Below are 20,315 nucleotides of genomic sequence, written 5' to 3' on the forward strand. Positions count from 1 at the left end.
GGCCGGCAGAACCCCAACAACCAGCCCAAAACGCCAAACTCCCCCCGTTCACCTTAGTCTTCACCTCTTGTACTGACTCCATTTTAAAAGCTGGACAAAGGCTTCGAAACACAAGTTGACAATTTATTCCGAGTCAGCAGCAACCATACAGCACAGAGAGACCCAGGCGAGGAGGCAAACTGGATCCAGGGTCACCATATCACAAGTCAACAAAAGATTCCCGAGAAAAATGACAACAATTTGTTAAACGGTCAGTCTTTTAAAGGCGGGCTGTGATCCGGAAGAAGGGTGTGTTTAGGCGTTGTTTAGCATTATTGTCTGTTTCTGAATTGGACTGGAGAATTCGGGCATTGCTGTTGACAGGGCAACGAGAGTTAAGGATTTTCCCATCCTCAGCACCACGTGAGTGCTGAGTGTTCACTTCTCGGTCACGGGTTCCTCCGCATCAGATGTTCCTTGGGGCAAGACAAGATGTCCCGCCATTTGTTCTGGACTGTCCAGAAGAACTGGTTGCAGGATTTGATGGTGCAGACATGGGGTTTTAGATGCATGATGCGCGCGTTGGGCTTCCGTGGTCAGAAGGCGTCCTGTATCTGTTCTGCCCTTATCTGGCCATTGTCTTGGCGCTGCAAATTTGAATCCTTCCTTGAAGTCCAACTGTTCATAATATCAAATATATTTTGCTTGTTTTTCTTAAACTATGATGTAAATGCTATTTATTTTATATTAAGTGTATTAGAGTTATACAAACAGTCAAACAGAATTTGTCGCGTTGCACTAAAAAGCACTAAAAGGACGTCATCAAAATCAGGGAGTTCTAAGAAATAACGTCAACATGTACAGCATACGTTCGCTACTTTTCTGCCAGCGCTCCCACTTCAAATAGATTGGACCTAAAATGCAGTCAATGGCAAACAATGAGTTAACCAGTGTCTGACAACGCCATAATAGCAATTACTTTACAGTCAAGTGAGTATGAAATAATTTAGTATTAAAACAAACAAAATATTAGTTTTGCAAAAAACATGGTCTTGGTACAGTAAAGGCATCGGGTATTGGAATTGGTATCGGGAGTCAAAAAACGCTATCAGTGCAACGCTAGTAATTTGTAGACGCGTGGCCTAATTCCTTCCCGTCTATGCTTCAGGAGTCGCAGCAGAGCTCTGCAGACTTCCGTTTCTACATCGAGAACCACACAAGGAACCCGGACGACCTGAGTCGCAAGCAGGTCCGCATCTATCAGCTGTACAGCCGGACCACGGGCAAGCACGTACAGATCCTCGGGAAGAAGGTCAATGCCAACGGCGATGATGGGGGCAAGTATGGTATGGGAGAATTCCTGTGCATCTCACCCTTGCCTAACACTTTCAGTAAATATTTTCAATATTCACATGGTTGACTTGATTCCCTCATTGGCTTCCATTGATTATTCACTGCCAACCCTCCCAGTTCAAATGTATTGGATGACTATCAGTCAGTGGCAGCCTATGCATTAGATACATTAGTTTGCTCAAACAAATAATAGTTTGGGCTGTCCTGATCACATATTTTTGCACGTGAGTCTGAGTCGCTTGATTCTGAGGATCTGCCAAAACTGAGTCCCCCCCAGCATCTATTGCTTTCAATGGCAGCCAATGAGTTAATCCGTAAAAATAAAGTAATACATTTTATAAACCTGATCCTTTTAAACCGATTCCGATCCCCTTAAAAGTGTTGTTTTCGCCAATGATGACGATAACGAAAATATTTCGTCAATGAACACTTTTCACTACAATGACGAAACATAATGATACGAAAGCCAGTTTTTGACGGATGAAACGAGAATGAGACCAAAATGCGCAATAGTTTCCGACACATGATCACAGTGTGTAACATTTTCTTGCGTCGTAGCAGTGTCTGGTTGTGTCACGCATTTGACGTGCTGCGGTTCCCCTCCCGCCCCCACCTCCTTCCCGACTTCACCAGCGTGTAGTCTTCAGTCTCCATGCATGCTTGCCCGCCGGTAATATTCGTTTTCTTGGCCAGAGAGAATAGGCAATTTTGTTAGCCTTTAAAGTGCTGAGTGATCATCACATATTAAATGTAGCTTGTAGCATTAGCATAGCATTTCCGTTAGCATTAGCCAGTGTTGTCATTTACTTGAAAAAGTAATTTAATTGCTGATTACTGATTATGCCTCAAAAAAGTAATCTAGTTACTTTATTGATTACTTTATTATCAAAGTTACTTGAAAAGTAATTTATCGGTTACTTTTTACCAATTTTCTCTCCCTTTGCTGCCTCAACATAAGAATGATGACAGAAAATTGTCATCGCATGTAATTGTCTTTTCGATAATTGAATTTAAAGGGGAAGATCAGAATTTTTCACATAAGGCTTAATCTTCGAGTTAGCGGGGGTTTAATTAGTCGATGGAGTTGATTTCAACCACCATTGACCCGTGTTACCTCAGCCATTCAGGAGCCCTGAAACTAACAAATAGCTGCAAACTCCATGGAATTTGTTGAAATTAACTCCACCGACGAATTAAACCCCCGCTAATTTGAAGATTAAGCCAAATGTAAAAAATTCTGAACTTCGAGTTTGGGTTTAGGGGGTTAGGGTTAACAGCATATCAGTGCTAATGTAAAACAGTACAAATTGAATGCACAATAATCAACAACACACAAATGAATTGTGCAGTAAAAACATAGGTGGAAGGAGGCGCGAATGCGCGCGCACAACCCGGAAGTACGCCGTACACACACGCAGTCAATTTGGTCACAAAACGTGGCAGCAACTACGGATCTTATACTCAATCTGACTTACAACACTATCCCAAAGATGTTAAACGAACACGTCACCTCACGGCATAAATATGCAGCACAAATATGATTTTTAAAAAATTTTTTTAAAACTGTCCTGTTCAGCTGTTTGACACGGAGAATGGAAGTCTAAGTGCCCGGATAGTCTGAACAGTTTTAATGTTTCACATTGAGAGTCTGACATACTCCCATTGTGATCACTCAACATACCTCGTTTATTATGACAAAGCAGCGAACAGAAAGGGGTTATGGGGGAACAGAAGAAAAGAAACACAATGATGTGCAACACAAATATGATTTAAACAATACTGCTGACTTTGAGCGATGACTACCCGCCGTTGCAACAGCAAAGCTGCGGGCCGCACATGTAGCTGCTCCAACCTATCGCTGTAACCCTCCAGAATGAAGGAAAAATACTTACATTCATCCATGGATGCACACAGATCAACATTCCTTCGCACATCTCAACAGGTGGCTGCACACAGCTCGAATGTGCACCTGCAATTCTCACGTGTCCCAAGTAACTATGAGCGGTTACCATGGAAACGAACACGTAGTGGTAATCTTTCTAACATTTTCTATTCAAAATGCTAATCGTGCATGACTACAATATTGTTAATTCTACACACATTATGAGGCAATAACAAAATAGTAACGCACATACACTAAGGAAACGAACTTTATTTAGATTACTGGTTTGGAAAAATGAACGCGTTAGATTGGTTGCTACTGAAAGAAAGTAAGCAGATTACAGTAACGCGTTAGCGACAACACTGGTGAACCTCGACTAAAACTAGACGAAGTTAGTCTTGAGTTTTTGTGTACAAAAACTAGACGAAGACAAACACATTTTGAGATGACTAAAATATGACAAAGACTGATCAGTATTATCGTCCAAAAGACTAAGACAAAGACGAAATTTAAAAGGGCAGCCAATAACAACACTGTCTGAAAATAACGTAATCGGGCTGGATTTCCGAACACGTGATCGGATCAGGGGCATCCCTAATTATAGTCTTGATTTATCCACACAGAAACTGGTTGACTTGCGCACTAAACGGGTTTGCCGCTCACAACAGCTAAATGTGTGGAAAATCACCGCATCCCTCCAAGAAAATGTTTCCTCGCGCCTTGTTGAAGCTTGAGTGGAAGCAGATCCTGTTTTTTTCTCTTTCCTTGCATGGAAGCCTTGCCAGTTGCGCGTCCCCTCCCCCGTCTGTCCGTCCCTCCGCAGTACCTGGCACCTGCGAACTCCCCGCACTCGCGCCGCCGCCTTTCGGTCGCTAACAAGACGCATGTTATCATAGCGTCGTTTCAGACAGAAGCTAAAGAGGGCTTTTTTTGTTTGTGTTTTTGCTTCAAACAAAGCGCCAATAAAAGCACCACATGCTCTCCTTTTGTCAACCTAATTCCGCTTGCTACAACAGTGTTGATTTGTGGCCAGATTACGCTTAATCAGCGCGGCTCAGCGGACGAACACTCAAGAGGATCCCGTTAAGTTTAACCAAGGCTTCTCTTCATGTTTTCTTTGTTGTGAAACACACAGAAGGAGAGAGTGTGAATGTCTTAACTTTTCTCCACTGTAGTGACCTTAAATCGGAAGTGCAAATATCCCCACCGATATCATCCGCCTGGCCGATATTCGGTTTCGTCATGATATGAGATAGACAAAAGTTTTCCTACTAGTCATATCTGTCACAATCAAATAAGAGCTTTTTATTCAGCTAAAAACCCTGATTTGAAGTAGTAAATGGTTCTATATTGTACTATGGTTTGTTTTATTGTTGCATTTATGTATACGGGGGGTGAACCCCAGATTGAGAAGAACCCAGACAGGATAAAACCACAGCAATCCAAACTCGCAGTGGCTTAAGGCTCATTTATTCTTCCCGCTTGTCCCCCTGTAGTTTAAGGGGGTGGACGGGGGGGGGCATCCCTGTCCCTGGGGCCTTTTCTTTTCTGAATGGACGCCCTGTGTGTTAAACAAATGGATCATCTTAACTTTTTGATTGAGTGAGCACAGACTAAAGGCAGACTTGAAACCTAATCCGGCGGGGGGGCACGTAACCACTGCGCAAATGTTTGGCGGGCCAGCACGGGGGGGCGCCACTGTGAACAAAGGGCCACCTCGCAGGGGTTAACGTCGGGGATGCGAAGAACAGTGGAGGGCTGGGTGGAATGGAGGTTGTCAAGGGGGGCTTCAGAAATAAAATCTATTTGGGCTAGGAGGGCTAGCAGCGAATGATCATGTTTTTAATACCATTGACGGCAATCTTCGTCTTATCCATTTGAACTGGGAAAGGATGGCAGTGTATCGTGATATTTGCAAGCGAAATTGATTTATTTTTTTTAATAAATGATATATACTGTATATTGTAACTGATGCTCTGATGTTTGATATGTTTTTACACTGCATTAATTTTACAAACCTATACTACAATTACGCATGTGCCGGTATGATATTCTGAAGTATGTTACAGTGAGATACTGTAGCTGGGTTAAAAAAAAAAAATCCATTGAATAGGATTTACATTTTTCAAAACATATTTGCAAATTGGAAGATAAGTATAATGTTAGGTTAAAATAAAGATAAAAAAAAAAGAAAAATAACTGAAATATTCAGAATAAAATTAAAATGAACGCAGTCCTTCAGGTGAGCCTAAACCCAGAGCCGCAGCTCAACATTATTGAATGAATGAAATATTTATTGTCATCATCATCGGTATCATTGACAATCGTTGACAATTACAAAATGTGATATGATTTGCCCGGAACCGAAGAAAAAGACAAAGGCAGACAGGAGAAGCATATGGTTATCCCCCCCCCCCCCCCCCCCCCCCCCCCCCATACAGCTACATACATCAATTTTCGAGTTGGGTCAGCTCCTCGAGGCTCCTTATAGCTTTAATCATCATATCTTGCATCTTACGGACTCCTCTTTCACCGCAATGTGTGATCAGTCCCATGGCGAACGTCTTGAAGGGGACAGGATCGTAAATCCACACGTACACCTCATTTCCGTCGATGAAGATTTGGTCCTCGTGCAATTCCAGTTTAAACCTCCTTCTTCTTCTATCGTCGCTCTTGTCTTTCTTGGATTCACCAGCATCCGTCACATCCTTCTTCTTGTCTTTATCCTTTTTCCCCTTTTTGTCTTCCTCCTTGGCACTGTCGCCTTTGGCCTTCTTGTCCTTGTCCCTCTTGATCTCCTTCTCAGTCTTCTTCTTCATTACTTTGCTGGCTCGGTCAAAGAACTTCTTCTTCAGGAGAGATAAGTTGCTCGTGGGAGCTCGGAAGGGTGCGTCTGCACACAGCTTGAGCTGAATCAAGAATCATTATTACCATCAGAACAAAAATAATTGAATTATTTTCCATAACAAGCTTGTGTGTATGACTCGTATCTTGCTTATGTTATACACACACACACGCTCTTTCTAAACACAACAGTTGCCAAAGAGAAAAAATTACCACGTTTTACCACCGCTAGACACACTAAACACACTAGAGTTAACTCTCGTAGCTGGTGCGAAACATTCACGACAATGTTTACTGACCTTCAATTTTGTATGAATGCGAAATCCTATTGGAGGTATTGCCTCCTCGGCAGCCACCCTCCGCAAACGTGTTCTACATGTCGGTTGGCCCTCCTCCTCTAAACTGTGTCCGTCCTTAACTTTTCTGTCGCCAAAGTATTCCCTTCCCAGCAATTTCGTTTTCTTCGATGGGGGAAAAAGTTCAGGAGTTTCCCCTCCTCCAGCCATCGTGTAGCACAGCTGACTGACTGACACTGAGCAACAACCGGTGGGGGAGGGTTGAGCTTTGCAGCTATTTTTTACAGCATTTTTATAACACGGTATACCTTGAAACTGGTAATCGGCACATATCTAACTACGATAAACGACTATAAAAGCAAATTTGAACATTATACAGATGTTTTAATCACCATAGTCTCCACTTTTCTGCAGCAGCATGTTCTCTTGATGCCCTTAGTCTCCTAACGGATAAAACATGTCTCTTTGCCAAAAATCAGCAAGGCCTCGTTTTCCAAATTCTTAGCAAAATTCGTTAATTCAGCATACTTGGCTAAAATCAAAATCTTCTGAGATATTATGTAAATCTGATCCAAATTGAGAATTACTATTTTTTGAAAGTCTGATTTTGTTATTGATCTTTTCTTTTCTTTTCTTTTCTTTTCTTTCCAGCTCTTTTGGTGGTGGAGACGGAAACGTTCGGTAGCCATATCCGAATCAAGGGCAAAGAGAGCCAGCACTACATCTGCATGAACGAAAAAGGCAAAATAGTCGGGAGGGTGAGTTGTCCCGGCGAAAATGGACTATCAAGGGAGAGCTCCCAGATCGCCTCCCGCCCTTCTGTACCCCCTCCTCAAAACAAAACCCTTTTGATAACTGTGGGCCCGTTCCTACATTACGTAACCGGATCGCTCAATTAGCCGCCGCGATGGCCACAATACTAATGGTCACTTAGGAGGAATGCAATTATGTCACCTGCTCATGCCAGGTGGTCTTCGGGGGAAGGGGGATTAAGCATTTAATATGTTCTCAAGCAAGTCATCCGTCACGAGCTCCTGAACGACGAATGTTTTATTGACAATAACAATCAAAAGTAAAAAGCTGTACGTGTTTAACTGGATTTCTTGCTGCAAAACCCCAGTTGATCTTTTTATTTTCCAATTGGCTGTCACACTCTGTTTTCTTGTTGCCCTCCATCTTCTTTTAGATAAAGGTGAATCAACCCTGTTTCAATGTCTTAACTCTGGACAATGCAAAGAGTCTGCAATTTGCTGCCCTGCCCTTTTTTTGATGCCCACAGTCTCCTATTGAATAATATTTGTCGCCTTAATATAACCTCTATTTGTTGTTCCATACATATCCATATTGTAGTATTACATTTTATAGACTTAACTGCTGCAGCACCCTGTTCTTTATGCCCGCAGTCTCGTATTTGATCACATTTGTTGTTTCCTAGCTCTAAATTTTTATAGTATTAGGTTCCTCATTCTCTTCTCTGCTGCAGTGCCACAATATATTACACAATGTATTGCTGCCCGTAGTCTATATAAAGGAGAATTTTTCTCCATTAGCTTAGAAAAAAACATGTAGGCCACATTTACACTACTTTAACTCTGGGCAATGCAGGATTAGTACATACAGTGCCTTGCAAAAGTATTCGGCCCCCTTGAATCTTGCAATCCTTTCGCCACATTTCAGGCTTCAAACATAAAGATATGAAATGTAATTTTTTTGTCAAGAATCAACAACAAGTGGGACACAATCGTGAAGTGGAACAACATTTATTGGATAATTTAAACTTTTTTAACAAATAAAAAACTGAAATGTGGGGCGTGCAATATTATTCGGCCCCTTTACTTTCAGTGCAGCAAACTCACTCAGAAGTTCAGTGAGGATCTCTGAATGATCCAATGTTGTCCTAAATGACCGATGATGATAAATAGAATCCACCTGTGTGTAATCAAGTCTCCGTATAAATGCACCTGCTCTGTGATAGTCTCAGGGTTCTGTTTAAAATGCAGAGAGCATCATGAAAACCAAGGAACACAGCAGGCAGGTCCGAGATACTGTTGTGGAGAAGTTTAAAGCCGGATTTGGATACAAAAAGATTTCCCAAGCTTTAAACATCTCAAGGAGCACTGTGCAAGCCATCATATTGAAATGGAAGGAGCATCAGACCACTGCAAATCTACCAAGACCCGGCCGTCCTTCCAAACTTTCTTCTCAAACAAGGAGAAAACTGATCAGAGATGCAGCCAAGAGGCCCATGATCACTCTGGATGAACTGCAGAGATCTACAGCTGAGGAGGGAGAGTCTGTCCATAGGACAACAATCAGTCGTACACTGCACAAATCTGGCCTTTATGGAAGAGTGGCAAGAAGAAAGCCATTTCTCAAAGATATCCATAAAAAGTCTCTTTTAAAGTTTGCCACTAGCCACCTGGGAGACACACCAAACATGTGGAAGAAGGTGCTCTGGTCAGATGAAACCAAAATTGAACTTTTTGGCGTAAAAGCAACACGGCTCATCACCCTGAACACACCATCCCCACTGTCAAACATGGTGGTGGCAGCATCATGGTTTGGGCCTGCTTTTCTTCAGCAGGGACAGGGAAGATGGTTAAAATTGACGGGAAGATGGATGCAGCCAAATACAGGAACATTCTGGAAGAAAACCTGTTGGTATCTGCACAAGACCTGAGACTGGGACGGAGATTTATCTTCCAACAGGACAATGATCCAAAACAAAGCCAAATCTACGATGGAATGGTTCAAAAAGAAACGTATCCAGGTGTTAGAATGGCCAAGTCAAAGTCCAGACCTGAATCCAATCGAGAATCTGTGGAAAGAGCTGAAGACTGCTGTTCACAAACACTCTCCATCCAACCTCACTGAGCTCGAGCTGTTTTGCAAGGAAGAATGGGCAAGAATGTCAGTCTCTCGATGTGCAAAACTGATAAAAACATACCCCAAGCGAGTTGCAGCTGTAATTGAAGCAAAAGGTGGCGCTACAAAGTATTAACGCAAGAGGGCCGAATAATATTGCACGCCCCACTTTTCAGTTTTTTATTTGTTAAAAAAGTTTAAATTATCCAATAAATGTTGTTCCACTTCACGATTGTGTCCCACTTGTTGTTGATTCTTGACAAAAAATTAAAATTTTATATCTTTATGTTTGAAGCCTGAAATGTGGCGAAAGGTTGCAAGGTTCAAGGGGGCCGAATACTTTTGCAAGGCACTGTATGTATTTTCAGTGTTTATGACAGTGCTTCTCAATTATTTTCTGTGACGCCCCCCCCAGGATGACGTAAACGTTTCGCGACCTCCCAACTCTCTGCCGCCACTGTCAATAGTATCATTTGTCTATAAAATTATTATTATAAGTACACCTCTGCATAACATTGTGCCCTTTTTAATATAAAAAAAGTAATATAGATCAACTTACAATAAAGTATGACATTATTATTAACATTGTTTTGTTGGTAATAGAAAAGACGTAAAGCGCATCACTTTTCCTGTATCAAAAAACAACAACAACAAAAAGGCACATCCAAACTGTAAAAATACACTCAAGGTACATTTTTTAATATGGAAAAATGAAATTTAATAAAATCAATAAATAATAATAAATTCAAATTGTATAGCAAGTTAACTCATGAGAACAATATGTCAAACCATTTGACCGAAAAAACTAAACCATTGGCTGCCATGGACGTCCCAAAATTTTCCCATTCATTTTCAATGGCAAAAAAAAAATAAAAATGTCCCCAAATCAACAGGAAATGACCAAATATCAATAGGACGTGTCCCCCGAACTTCCCAGATTCTATTAAAGCTTATGGAGGGTGCTGCCATTGACGGCGCTGGACGTCCAAATTTTCCATCCATTTGTAATGGCATTTACTTTGTTTAATGCCATTGACAGACATGTTATTCCATTCTATTGGTCCCAATGTACTTGGATTCCATTGACGCCTATGTAAGTCGATGCCATTGACTGCCATGGACGTCCAAAAATTTTCCAACTCATTTTCAATGGCAAAAAAAAGTAATGTCCTCAAATCAACAGGAAATGACAAGATATCAATAGGACGTGCCCCCTGAACTTCCCCGATTCTATTGAAGCTTATGGAGGGTGCTGCCATTGACGGCCTTGGACGTCCAAATTTCCCATCCATTTCTAATGGCATTTACTTTGTTTAATGCCATTGACGGGCATCTTTGTCCATTCTATTGAGTTGATGTCCTTGGATTCCATTGACGCCTATGTAAGTCGTTGCCATTGACTGCCATGGACGTCCAAAAATTTTCCCACTCATTTTCAATGGCAAAAAAAAGTAATGTCCCCAAATCAACAGGAAATGACAAGATATCAATAGAACGTGTCCCCGAACTTCCCCGATTCTATTAAAGCTTATGGAGGGTGCTGCCATTGACGGCCCTGGACGTCCAAATTTCCCATCCATTTCTAATGGCATTTACTTTGTTTAATGACATTGATGGGCATCTTTGTCCATTCTATTGAGCTGATGTACTTGGATTACATTGACGCCTATACAAGTCGTTGCCATTGACTGCCATGGACGTCCAAATTCCCCATTCATTTCTAATGGAATTTACTTTGTTTAATGCAATTGACGGGCATGTTTGTCTATTCTATTGCTCGCCCTGGGCGGAGCTAAGATCTGTATCTCCTCACAGGAAAGACCCAGAGTAATTTCTCCAGAAATTGCAGTTTCTAGTATTAAGTTTGTTAGTATAGTGCAACCAGTTACACGGTGCATATGAGAAAAGGTACTATCTCCTTCATGAGATAACAGTTATCGTGTCCCCAAATCAGCAGGAAATGACCAGATATCAATACGACATGTTCCCCAAACTTCCTCGATACCATTGACGATTATGAAGGGTGCTGCCATTGATGGCCATGGATGTCCAAATTTCCCAATCATTTCTAATGGCATTTACGTTGTTTAATGCCATTGAAGGACATGTTATTCCGTTTTATTGGTCCCAATGTACTTGGATTTCATTGATGCCTATGTGCAGTAAGTCCATGCCATTGACTGCCATGGACGTCCAAAAATTTTCCCATTCATTTTCAATGGCAAAAAAAAAAAAAATGTCCCCAAATCAACAGGAAATGACAAGATATCAATAGAAACTTCCCCGATTCTATTAAAGCTTATGGAGGGTGCTGCCATTGACGGCCTTGGACGTCCAAATTTCCCATCCATTTCTAATGGCATTTACTTTGTTTAATGCCATTGACGGGCATCTTTGTCCATTCTATTGAGCTGATGTACTTGGATTCCATTGACGCATATATAAGTCATTGCCATTGATGGCCATGGACATCCAAATTTTTTCCCATTCATTTTCAATGGCAAAAAAAAAAAAATGTCCTCAAATCAACAGCAAATGACCAGATATTAATAGGACTTGTCCCCCAAACTTCCCCGATACCATTGACACTTATGAAGGGTGCTGCCATTGACGGCCATGGACGTCCAAATTTCCCGTTCATTTCTAATGGCATTTACTTTGTTTAATGCAATTGACGGGCATGTTTGTCTATTCTATTCCTCGCCCTGGGCGGGGCTAAGATCTGTATCCCCTCGAAGGAAAGACCCAGAGTAATTTCTCCAGAAATTGCAGTTTCTAGTATTAAGTGTGTTAGTATAGTGCAAACAGTTACACGGTGCATATGAGAAAAGGTACTATCTCCTTCATGAGATAACAGTTATCGTGAGCTTTGTATCGTAAATTGTATCCTATCGGGCAGTCCCCAAAGGTCCCCAAAGTCTAATAATAATAAATGACAGCTGATGAGTTCATTTCTATCTTTTTAAAGTATATTGAAAATATCCTTTTCATGTTTGTCCTTAGCCTGACGGTGGGAAGCAGGAGTGCGTATTCGTGGAGGAGTTCCTGGAGAACAACTACACGGCACTAGTGTCAGCCAAGTACAAAGGCTGGTACCTGGGCTTCAACCGCAAAGGTCGACCCAAGAAGGGCTCGCGCACCACCCAGCGCCAGCAGGAGGTCCACTTCATGAAGCGGGACCCCAAGGGCCGCGAGGACCCGCTGGAAGAGTTCCGCTTTACCCCCGTCACCAAGCGAACGCGGCGAGCCCGACGGCTAAAGAAGAGGAAGAACTGATCGAAGGCTTACAGACTGATCGATCGACAGCACTCAGGAGGGCCGACGCTCCGCGGACAATCTCGTGTCAAAAGAACAAATTTTTATTTTTCTACTTGACGCGTCTCGCCGTCTTATTTATACGAACGGAGGAACCGCAGGAAGCGTTTGGGGACGGAGACTTTCTTTCAGAAGGTGACAGTACGCCGTAAAAAGCAGTCGAGCGGGATTTATTGGGATCGTGTTTGTGTTGCCGCACGATGACGACGACGCCATAGTTTCCACTAAAGAGGATGCCGTGGAAACGGGAGGAAAAAGGCGGGACGGACGCCGCCGCTGGAATGACTGTGTTGCTTTGAGTGCAATATTTCACACAGCATTCGTTTACTCTCTATTTTTTGTTACTCAATTCCACATCCCCCGCCTTTATCACACGCAGACGCGCTACTGGACTTGCCGGAAAAAAAACTCTCGAGGTTTTTTTTTTGACCGGGACTTTCTCTACCTCCTGGTTTCCTATTTTCCCGAGTCATCGGTGAACTCTCCTTGTGATTTCCACGCGGGATGCCCCATCAATGACTTTCCCGTCTCCTCTTTCCGGTCATGTGTACTCACCTGTCAACCTTACTAACAACGCGACACACATTTATGATCTTCTTTTTTCAAATGTAAGCAAAAAATAATTTTATGACTATTATTAAGATATTTATTGCCCCCCTTTGTAAATAAAATGTGATAAGTTTTATTTGGCCTCTGTTAATAAAATGAGGACTATATTTTAAATTTGGTTGTCTTCATTATATTATTATACATTTGGGGCATGGTTCCTTGGGACTTTTTTGTGTTTCTGATCAAGAATAGAATAGAATAGTCATTATACAGTTGTACAATGAAATTGTGGAGCATCTCCCTTTACAGTGCAGAACAAGTAAAAATCTCGAGAGTGGCTTGCAAGAATAAAAGTATCAAATCAAAATAAATATAAAATATGTATGAGGTAGTCTTATGTTCAGGAAGTGCAAATAATTAAAGTGAAGTAGCAGCAGTTGACAGTAAAGGCATTGAATATTGCACATTAATATTGCACGTAAATAAGTATTGCAAATAGAATATGTGTGAATAGAAGTTAAGTAGCAGAAGTTGACAGTGAGGCATTGAATATTGCACATTAATATTGCACGTAAATGGGCAAAGAGATGCCCATCTAACTTCATGATTATTGAAACTGCTAGTGGGGGCTAATTTGTACACTTTTCAGGGTGTGGGGCTGAGGGCAAAATGGCTCAATGAAACCAAATTTGGGGAATGGATCCTTGAGACATTTTCATTACGGCTGACCACAATGTGATGAAGTGATCAAAAATCGGACTCGATCACGTTATTTTCAGACAGTCGGAATCGGGTAAAAAAAGATGTTTTTTAAACTTATTTATTTTTAAGTATTACCATAGACTTCACTATCCGTTGATGGGAAACGGGGCGGGCTCGATCCGTAGGAGGCCTATTTTAAAAACTCAAAATTAAAATATTTTCAAAACCAAAGCCGACAGCGACCTAAAACTAAAACATGCACCTCCCTTAGGCATATGTGAGTCTCCATGAGCAGCAGCATAAAAAAATTCAAAGTCGTTCTCTAATAAAATCCCGATTAATTATCTTTTATATACAAATAGGTATAACAAAATTTAAAATGAAATAAAATTCTCAGATTTTACGCTGGCTGCACAAAAATCCCCACATGTAGATATGATCACCAATATTTTCAGGATCAATAGCAATATTTGACATATCATATAACTTTTTGCCCGAAATAGCGACTTATTATTTTTTGTATTGAGTTTAATTTTGACATAAGTTTTCAACAGCTAATAAATCACTCAATTTTCACATCAGAAACTTAATACTTGAGGAGAGCATGCAGAGTCATCTTAGTTTTACTCCACAAAAGCAAATTTTGCATTTTTCTTTATACATTTTCAAATTATTTAGGTTGAATTCCGATGTCACTATTGCCTCAGCACGTCTTGCCGGCTATCTGGCCCTCGTCGTTTTAAAATTGAAATGTTACATAAAATAAAACACGTGAAAGCTGATTTTTTTAATAGACTCAGAAATGTCTAAATTACAAGGGTTTTTTTTCTGCCAAAAAACAGGCAGTTGGCTGAAAATTAGCTGGTTATGTGAATGTAAAGTTACGCTATTGTGTATGGATATAAAATCCAACATGGCGGCCATCACAAAACAAAGAGCTTTATAAGTTGAAAAGTCTTGTAAATAAATGCATAAATACCACTTTCATATAAATTTGAACGTAAAACAGTCTAGATTCTTGGTTAAAAGCACAAAAACAAAACCCCAAAAAACTTTCAGTTATCATTCAGTTTACGTAAGTATTTCAACCTAAAGTTAACACTATTTTTTTCCATTCATGTCTTTTTTTTCACAACACAAATCACTCTCGAGACTCTCCTGCCTGCTTGTATGCACTAAAATGTTCATCCTCGTTCCACCTAAATCCAGCGTTAGAACGCAGCGTGTGTTTGAGTTTCTGCCTGGCCCGACCCCCTACGGGAAGCCATTGCACAATGTCTGTAGAACCTGCCTAGTCAACTGATAGTAAAGTCTATGTTATTACCTCATTTGCTGCCACTGACGCGGCTGTCCGACGAAAACTAATGTTTGTCTCTTTGTTTTAGTCTCCCAAAACGCTAGCGTTATCATCGCTGTCATGAAAAAAATGTTCATTGACAAAATATTTTAGTTATTGTCATCATTGACGAAAACAACACTGACTCAGCGTATGAGTTGAGAAACAAAAATAATTCAGAGGTGTATCACAAAAAAATACATATGGCGGAAAACACTCAGGTGACTTGAAGTTCTGTTCTGACACCCCCAATTTGGCCAGATTTTGAAATTGTCCAAAACGCACGTGTGATACATCATTGGAAAGCTTAAAATCTCAATTTTCTGGGGGAAGAAATTTTTTTAACAGGAGGGCATTAAAAAAAAAATTAAAATAAATAACAGCAAAACCCTAACTGGAGGTGAGAGCATGAGAGAGCATAAGTAAAGACGCCATGATTTTAATGAGATATTATCGCGTACTTACCTGGTTTCGATCCAAAAACTCCATGTAGCATGTATCACTGAGTGCCGAGACACAACTCTGAACGGCCACAGTTGGATTTTTTGGGGATTTCATTGGTGAAACATGATCATATAACAAGGGTCACGATGCAGAAATCGCAGGCATGAAGAAGCGGTCGAGATTTTCTTTTTCATATTTTTACCCATTTAAATGTTTGGTTTTTTTTCCCAATTTTTCTTTGTTTAGATCGATTATTTATCATCGAACATATCGGGAAAAATGACAGTAACATAAAAAAAATACAATTAGGCTAGTTATGAGGTCGATATCCGTGACTTATTTACAGACACCATTTTTTTCATTGTGACGTCATTTGTTTAAAAGTTTAAAACACGGAAGTGAAAAGTTTTTTAAAGTTGTTTTGTTTTTTTAAAAGAAATATTAGACATCGATTAATGATTCTAAGCTCAAAATAACAGACATTTTGAATAATTACTTACCTTCTTTTTATGGCCGGATGAAACAAAAGCAGTTGTGTGACACTCTGTAAATGGGGGTTTCCAGGGTAAAACGGACAAATAAAAAATAGATTGGGGGCTTCGTGGGCCATGAAACTGCTATGCCAGCATATAGACATATTGTTCTATCAAACACAACAGTTCTTTTGGCTTAAAATACAGCAGTTTATTTTAAAAAGGGGTGCAAGGGCAGAAACCATTTTTTCAGCCTTGTGTTTTCTGCCATATACGTATATTATGCAGTATGTTTTATAATTTATGTATAACTACATTTACACTACTGGAACATACTTTGATTAAAGAAAATGTTCAGCGACAGCAAAAAAAGTCAAGAAAATCAACAAAATAGCTCAATTTGTCACATTGGATAAACAACTTAATTTCTTTTTAGCTGGTTTATTTAGGTAAAACAAAATACTTAAACAAAAAAATCGAGTGTGAGCTTGTTTTGTTGTACACTAACTAACCAATTTGCAGAAAAAAAAAAGTGATTTTTTCCCCCCACTTGACTGAAACTGTTAGCGTACTAATAAGACTAACTAATATGGCTTTATTTTGGGGATATTTTTTACTTTTTTCCCCCCTCCGTAATACATTTCCGAGGTATCGGATCGGGACTCTGTATCTTAAATCCTCAAAATCAGTTGACTCAGACTTTTATGCAAAAATATGTGATTGGGACGTCCCTATTTTTTAAGCATCCGATCATAATAAACATGCGGACAAATTTCGTGATAATGATTGACACCAGGGTTGGCGGCAACCTGCAATCTTCTCCTCGATACATTTTTAAAATATTTTCTTGCTGCCCACAGTCTCACCTTGGATAAAATGTTCCCCATATCTTCAAGACTTGTATACAAGATACCTGTCCCATAATTTACAGTACCTTCCAATCTTGGATATTTCTGTTTTCTGCAGTTCCCACTGCTGCCAAAGGCGTCATCTCAAAAGCGAGGCCAGTCGTTGAAAGCGTTATTGCAACATAGCTCAAATATTTTGAGATCATACCGACCAGCGGAAAAAGCGCAGTATAACTTTTCTAACCTTTGAACAGGGCTAAAAATACCATCTCCTTTTAGTTGGAAACACGCAAGCGGCGTGAACATTTAGTGATGCTTTATAAAAGGCGCTGCAGGAATGCGCAGCGGCGTGCTTTCCTGAAACCTGTTTACACGACGCGTCAGACTGAATGATGATTCCATGGCGAGGCACAAGAAGCAAAAAAGAAGAAAAAAATCATTTTGGTTTGAATTCCCAGTGATTCGGACCCCCTTGGAGACCTCCCACCTCACCGCGTAGTCGACTTTTAACAGTGGATGATTCACCGCCAAGCTTGATAGATTAGTGCTTGTCTCCAATGGCGGAGTTAAAGCAGAAAACACTTTTAGGAATGGTTTATGTCCCTTTTGCTGCTTTTTCATCTTGTCCCCCCATACACACACACACACAACCTGTGTGAACTACTAAACTAGGACTGCAATATTAATTGAATTCTGGCCGACATCACGAAGTACTGGAATGTGATTTTTAAACAGATCATTTTCTCATGAAACACGAAAAGTTGAAATGACATAGATTTGTTTGCAGGACAGTGATCCCTCGCTATTTCGCGCTTCAAACTTCGCGCCCTCAGTCCATTGCAGATTTTTCCCCCTCAATTAAAATAAATAAATAAATAAATAAATGCAGATGAGGTGTCCTTATCCAATCAAGTAGTCTCACTCTCCCTCCTGCTGAGTTGCTTATTAAAGTTAACGATGATTGACAGATGTTACGGTTTGAGCTTGCTTGGAAGGCAGAATTTCAAAGCGCCGCATGCGTCAATCATCGTCTCACTTGTTAACTCATTCACTCCCAGCCATTTTCACCGGAGCAACCCCTTTCGCTTCCGGCCGTTTTACTGGATTTTAACTGATTTTGCAAGGCCCACAGAAAATTCTGTTCTATTTCTATATAAACATGGAACCCACCAAAAGAAAGATTAGACTCTGTTCTTTCAGCAGGAAAAAAAAAGTTAGTTCATATTTTTTTCCATTCTTTAGAAATCACCATTAGAAAATAGCAATTTGAGCAATTTTCCAATTTCTGAAGAAAAAACAGAGAAATTGAGCTTTTTTAAAAAAAAAAAAACATTTCAAACATAACTTTGACTTTAACACAGCTATTTTTTGCTTTTGTGATATCCCAAACATCTGAATAATGTTTTCCTTCTACAAAATAACATATACAACAAGACAAATAGAGCTTTTGGTAGCAAAGTAACAATTTATTTACACATAACTAAACTATTGAACTGAGAGATGACGCTGTTGTGGCCGCGGCTGTCTCGCCAGACGGGGTAAACTTTTCCCTCATCACCGCCTGTCTCATCAAGATATATTTTTTTGAATCTTTCTTTTGTAGTGACCACTACCTCATAACAGAATTTACCTAGGGAACTTGTGTGGAGCATGTTGTGTTCCTGGGGGGAACTAATTTAGCCGTGCACGTTTCCGGCTGAGTCACAAGACACTAGAGAGTCACGAGAGACACGAATGGCTGAACACGGCAACGCGAACTCTACTCAACGACGAACACAGATGCAACAACATCATCCACTACACTGGTGATCCCGATCATTCTGCTCGGTCGTCCAACACCTGGCATCCCGGACGTCGCGCTTGGTCATTCATCACCTGGCATCCCGGACGTCCTCCCGATTGTCCTACTCGGACTTCCAACACCTGGCATCCTGGACATTCTCCTGATCATGCATTCAATCGTCTTCCACCAGCGCCCCGGCCGTGCAACCCGACCGTTCGTTCCGCGGGTTCGTTCCGCTCACCTCCTTTCATTGTCCAATATGAGTTCTTACCAAATGCGCTACTCCCTTCCAGTAGCCAGTTTTATTGCTTTAAAATGGATTTTGAGCACTGTGCTTTGGAGCAAAGTTGCATCAGAGCCTAGAGGAGTCTTTTATAAAAAAAAGAAAAAGACGTAAAAGACGTATAAATAAGTTTTTGGGACACTGAAACAATTAGAAATAGAACGTATTTATACATTTTTGGGGGCAAATGAGTTCAATAGTTGCTGTGGCAACTCATTGTGTGTTAGTGAGCTTGGCAGGTTTTGAGTGAGACTCACTCAATGAAGCATTTAATAAAGACAAGGATTTTTCTACTTTCTTTATTCTTCTTTAAATATAATTCGGTGGGACAGTAACATGTTTAAAACTTATCATAATTATTATATTTGAAGTGCTTAAACACTATTTATTAAAATATATGTATACATAAAAAAATGTTTTATTTTATTGTTTTATTATACATTATACTTTGAGGAAAAAAAGTGAAAAACATGTCTTATATGTATCTCTTTCCAATGCTAATCCTGAATGAACACATTGAGCACTCAATTTTTTATTTTTTGCACTATTCTGCGCTACTTCGCGGTTTTTTGCTTATCGCGGCGGGCTCTGGTCCCCATTAACCGCGAAAAATGAGGGAACACTGTATTGTTGTAATCTTATTTACGATTTGCTGACGGATGTTTAATAATCCTTTCTTGGAAAGTGGCTACTACCGTGGAGAACTATTCAAAAGTAATCGTTACCTTAACTCATTCACTGCCAGCCCAGGTCACAGAGTATGTGTTGTAATAGTTTGTAAAAGAGGGAAATTGATATTGAAAACACCTAATGACAGCAACAGAAATCCAAATCCATTTCAACTGGGAGGGCCTGAAAGAGCTCATTCAATCACTTGCAGCCTCTCAGAGCAAAGAGTTGAAATTTAAAAATTATGAATATCTAAATTGGATCCTGTCAGCTGCATATTAATGAGAATCTTCACATATGCAGAAGAGTCCCAAAAGGAAATACTACAATAACTTTAAAAATTACATTACAGGCACTTTTAATTGTTGTGCAAATATGGTAAAATTGCATCTAAAGTTATGAAAAACTAGCAGTATGGCCCGGCATTGCCAGGTTTGTGTAACATAAGTACAATACAACTGAATCGCAGATAAAGCATACTTTCCTTAGAGATGCAGCTGTAATGTAGTACCGTAATTTTCAGACTATAAGCCGCCTCTTTTTTTCGTCTCATTTTGAATCCTGTGGCTCATAGGCCAGATCGGCCTATTTGTTGATTTATTTGGGTTGATAGGTAAAACTTTGAAAGCGGCGTCATAAGACTGTCATAAGAACATCATAATTATGACATGACACTGTCATGGGCATTAATGAA

The 20,315-nt window shown here is 40.3% G+C and overlaps 1 protein-coding gene across 1 annotated transcript in view; it reads left to right on the forward strand.

The window, feature by feature from the left end:
• The window catches only part of fgf24 (fibroblast growth factor 24), a 38,682-nt gene extending 25,487 nt beyond the window's left edge, over positions 1-13,195 (forward strand). The window contains exons 3-5 of the mRNA XM_057850456.1: positions 1,148-1,325; positions 7,006-7,112; positions 12,223-13,195. Coding sequence (XP_057706439.1) covers positions 1,148-1,325; positions 7,006-7,112; positions 12,223-12,495 — 558 coding nt within the window. The 3' untranslated portion in view covers positions 12,496-13,195. The remainder of the gene's footprint in view (positions 1-1,147; positions 1,326-7,005; positions 7,113-12,222) is intronic.
• The last annotated feature ends 7,120 nt before the right edge of the window (positions 13,196-20,315 follow it).

Source organism: Corythoichthys intestinalis, chromosome 11, assembly GCF_030265065.1.
Source record: "Corythoichthys intestinalis isolate RoL2023-P3 chromosome 11, ASM3026506v1, whole genome shotgun sequence".
Classification (NCBI taxonomy): Eukaryota; Metazoa; Chordata; class Actinopteri; order Syngnathiformes; family Syngnathidae; genus Corythoichthys; species Corythoichthys intestinalis.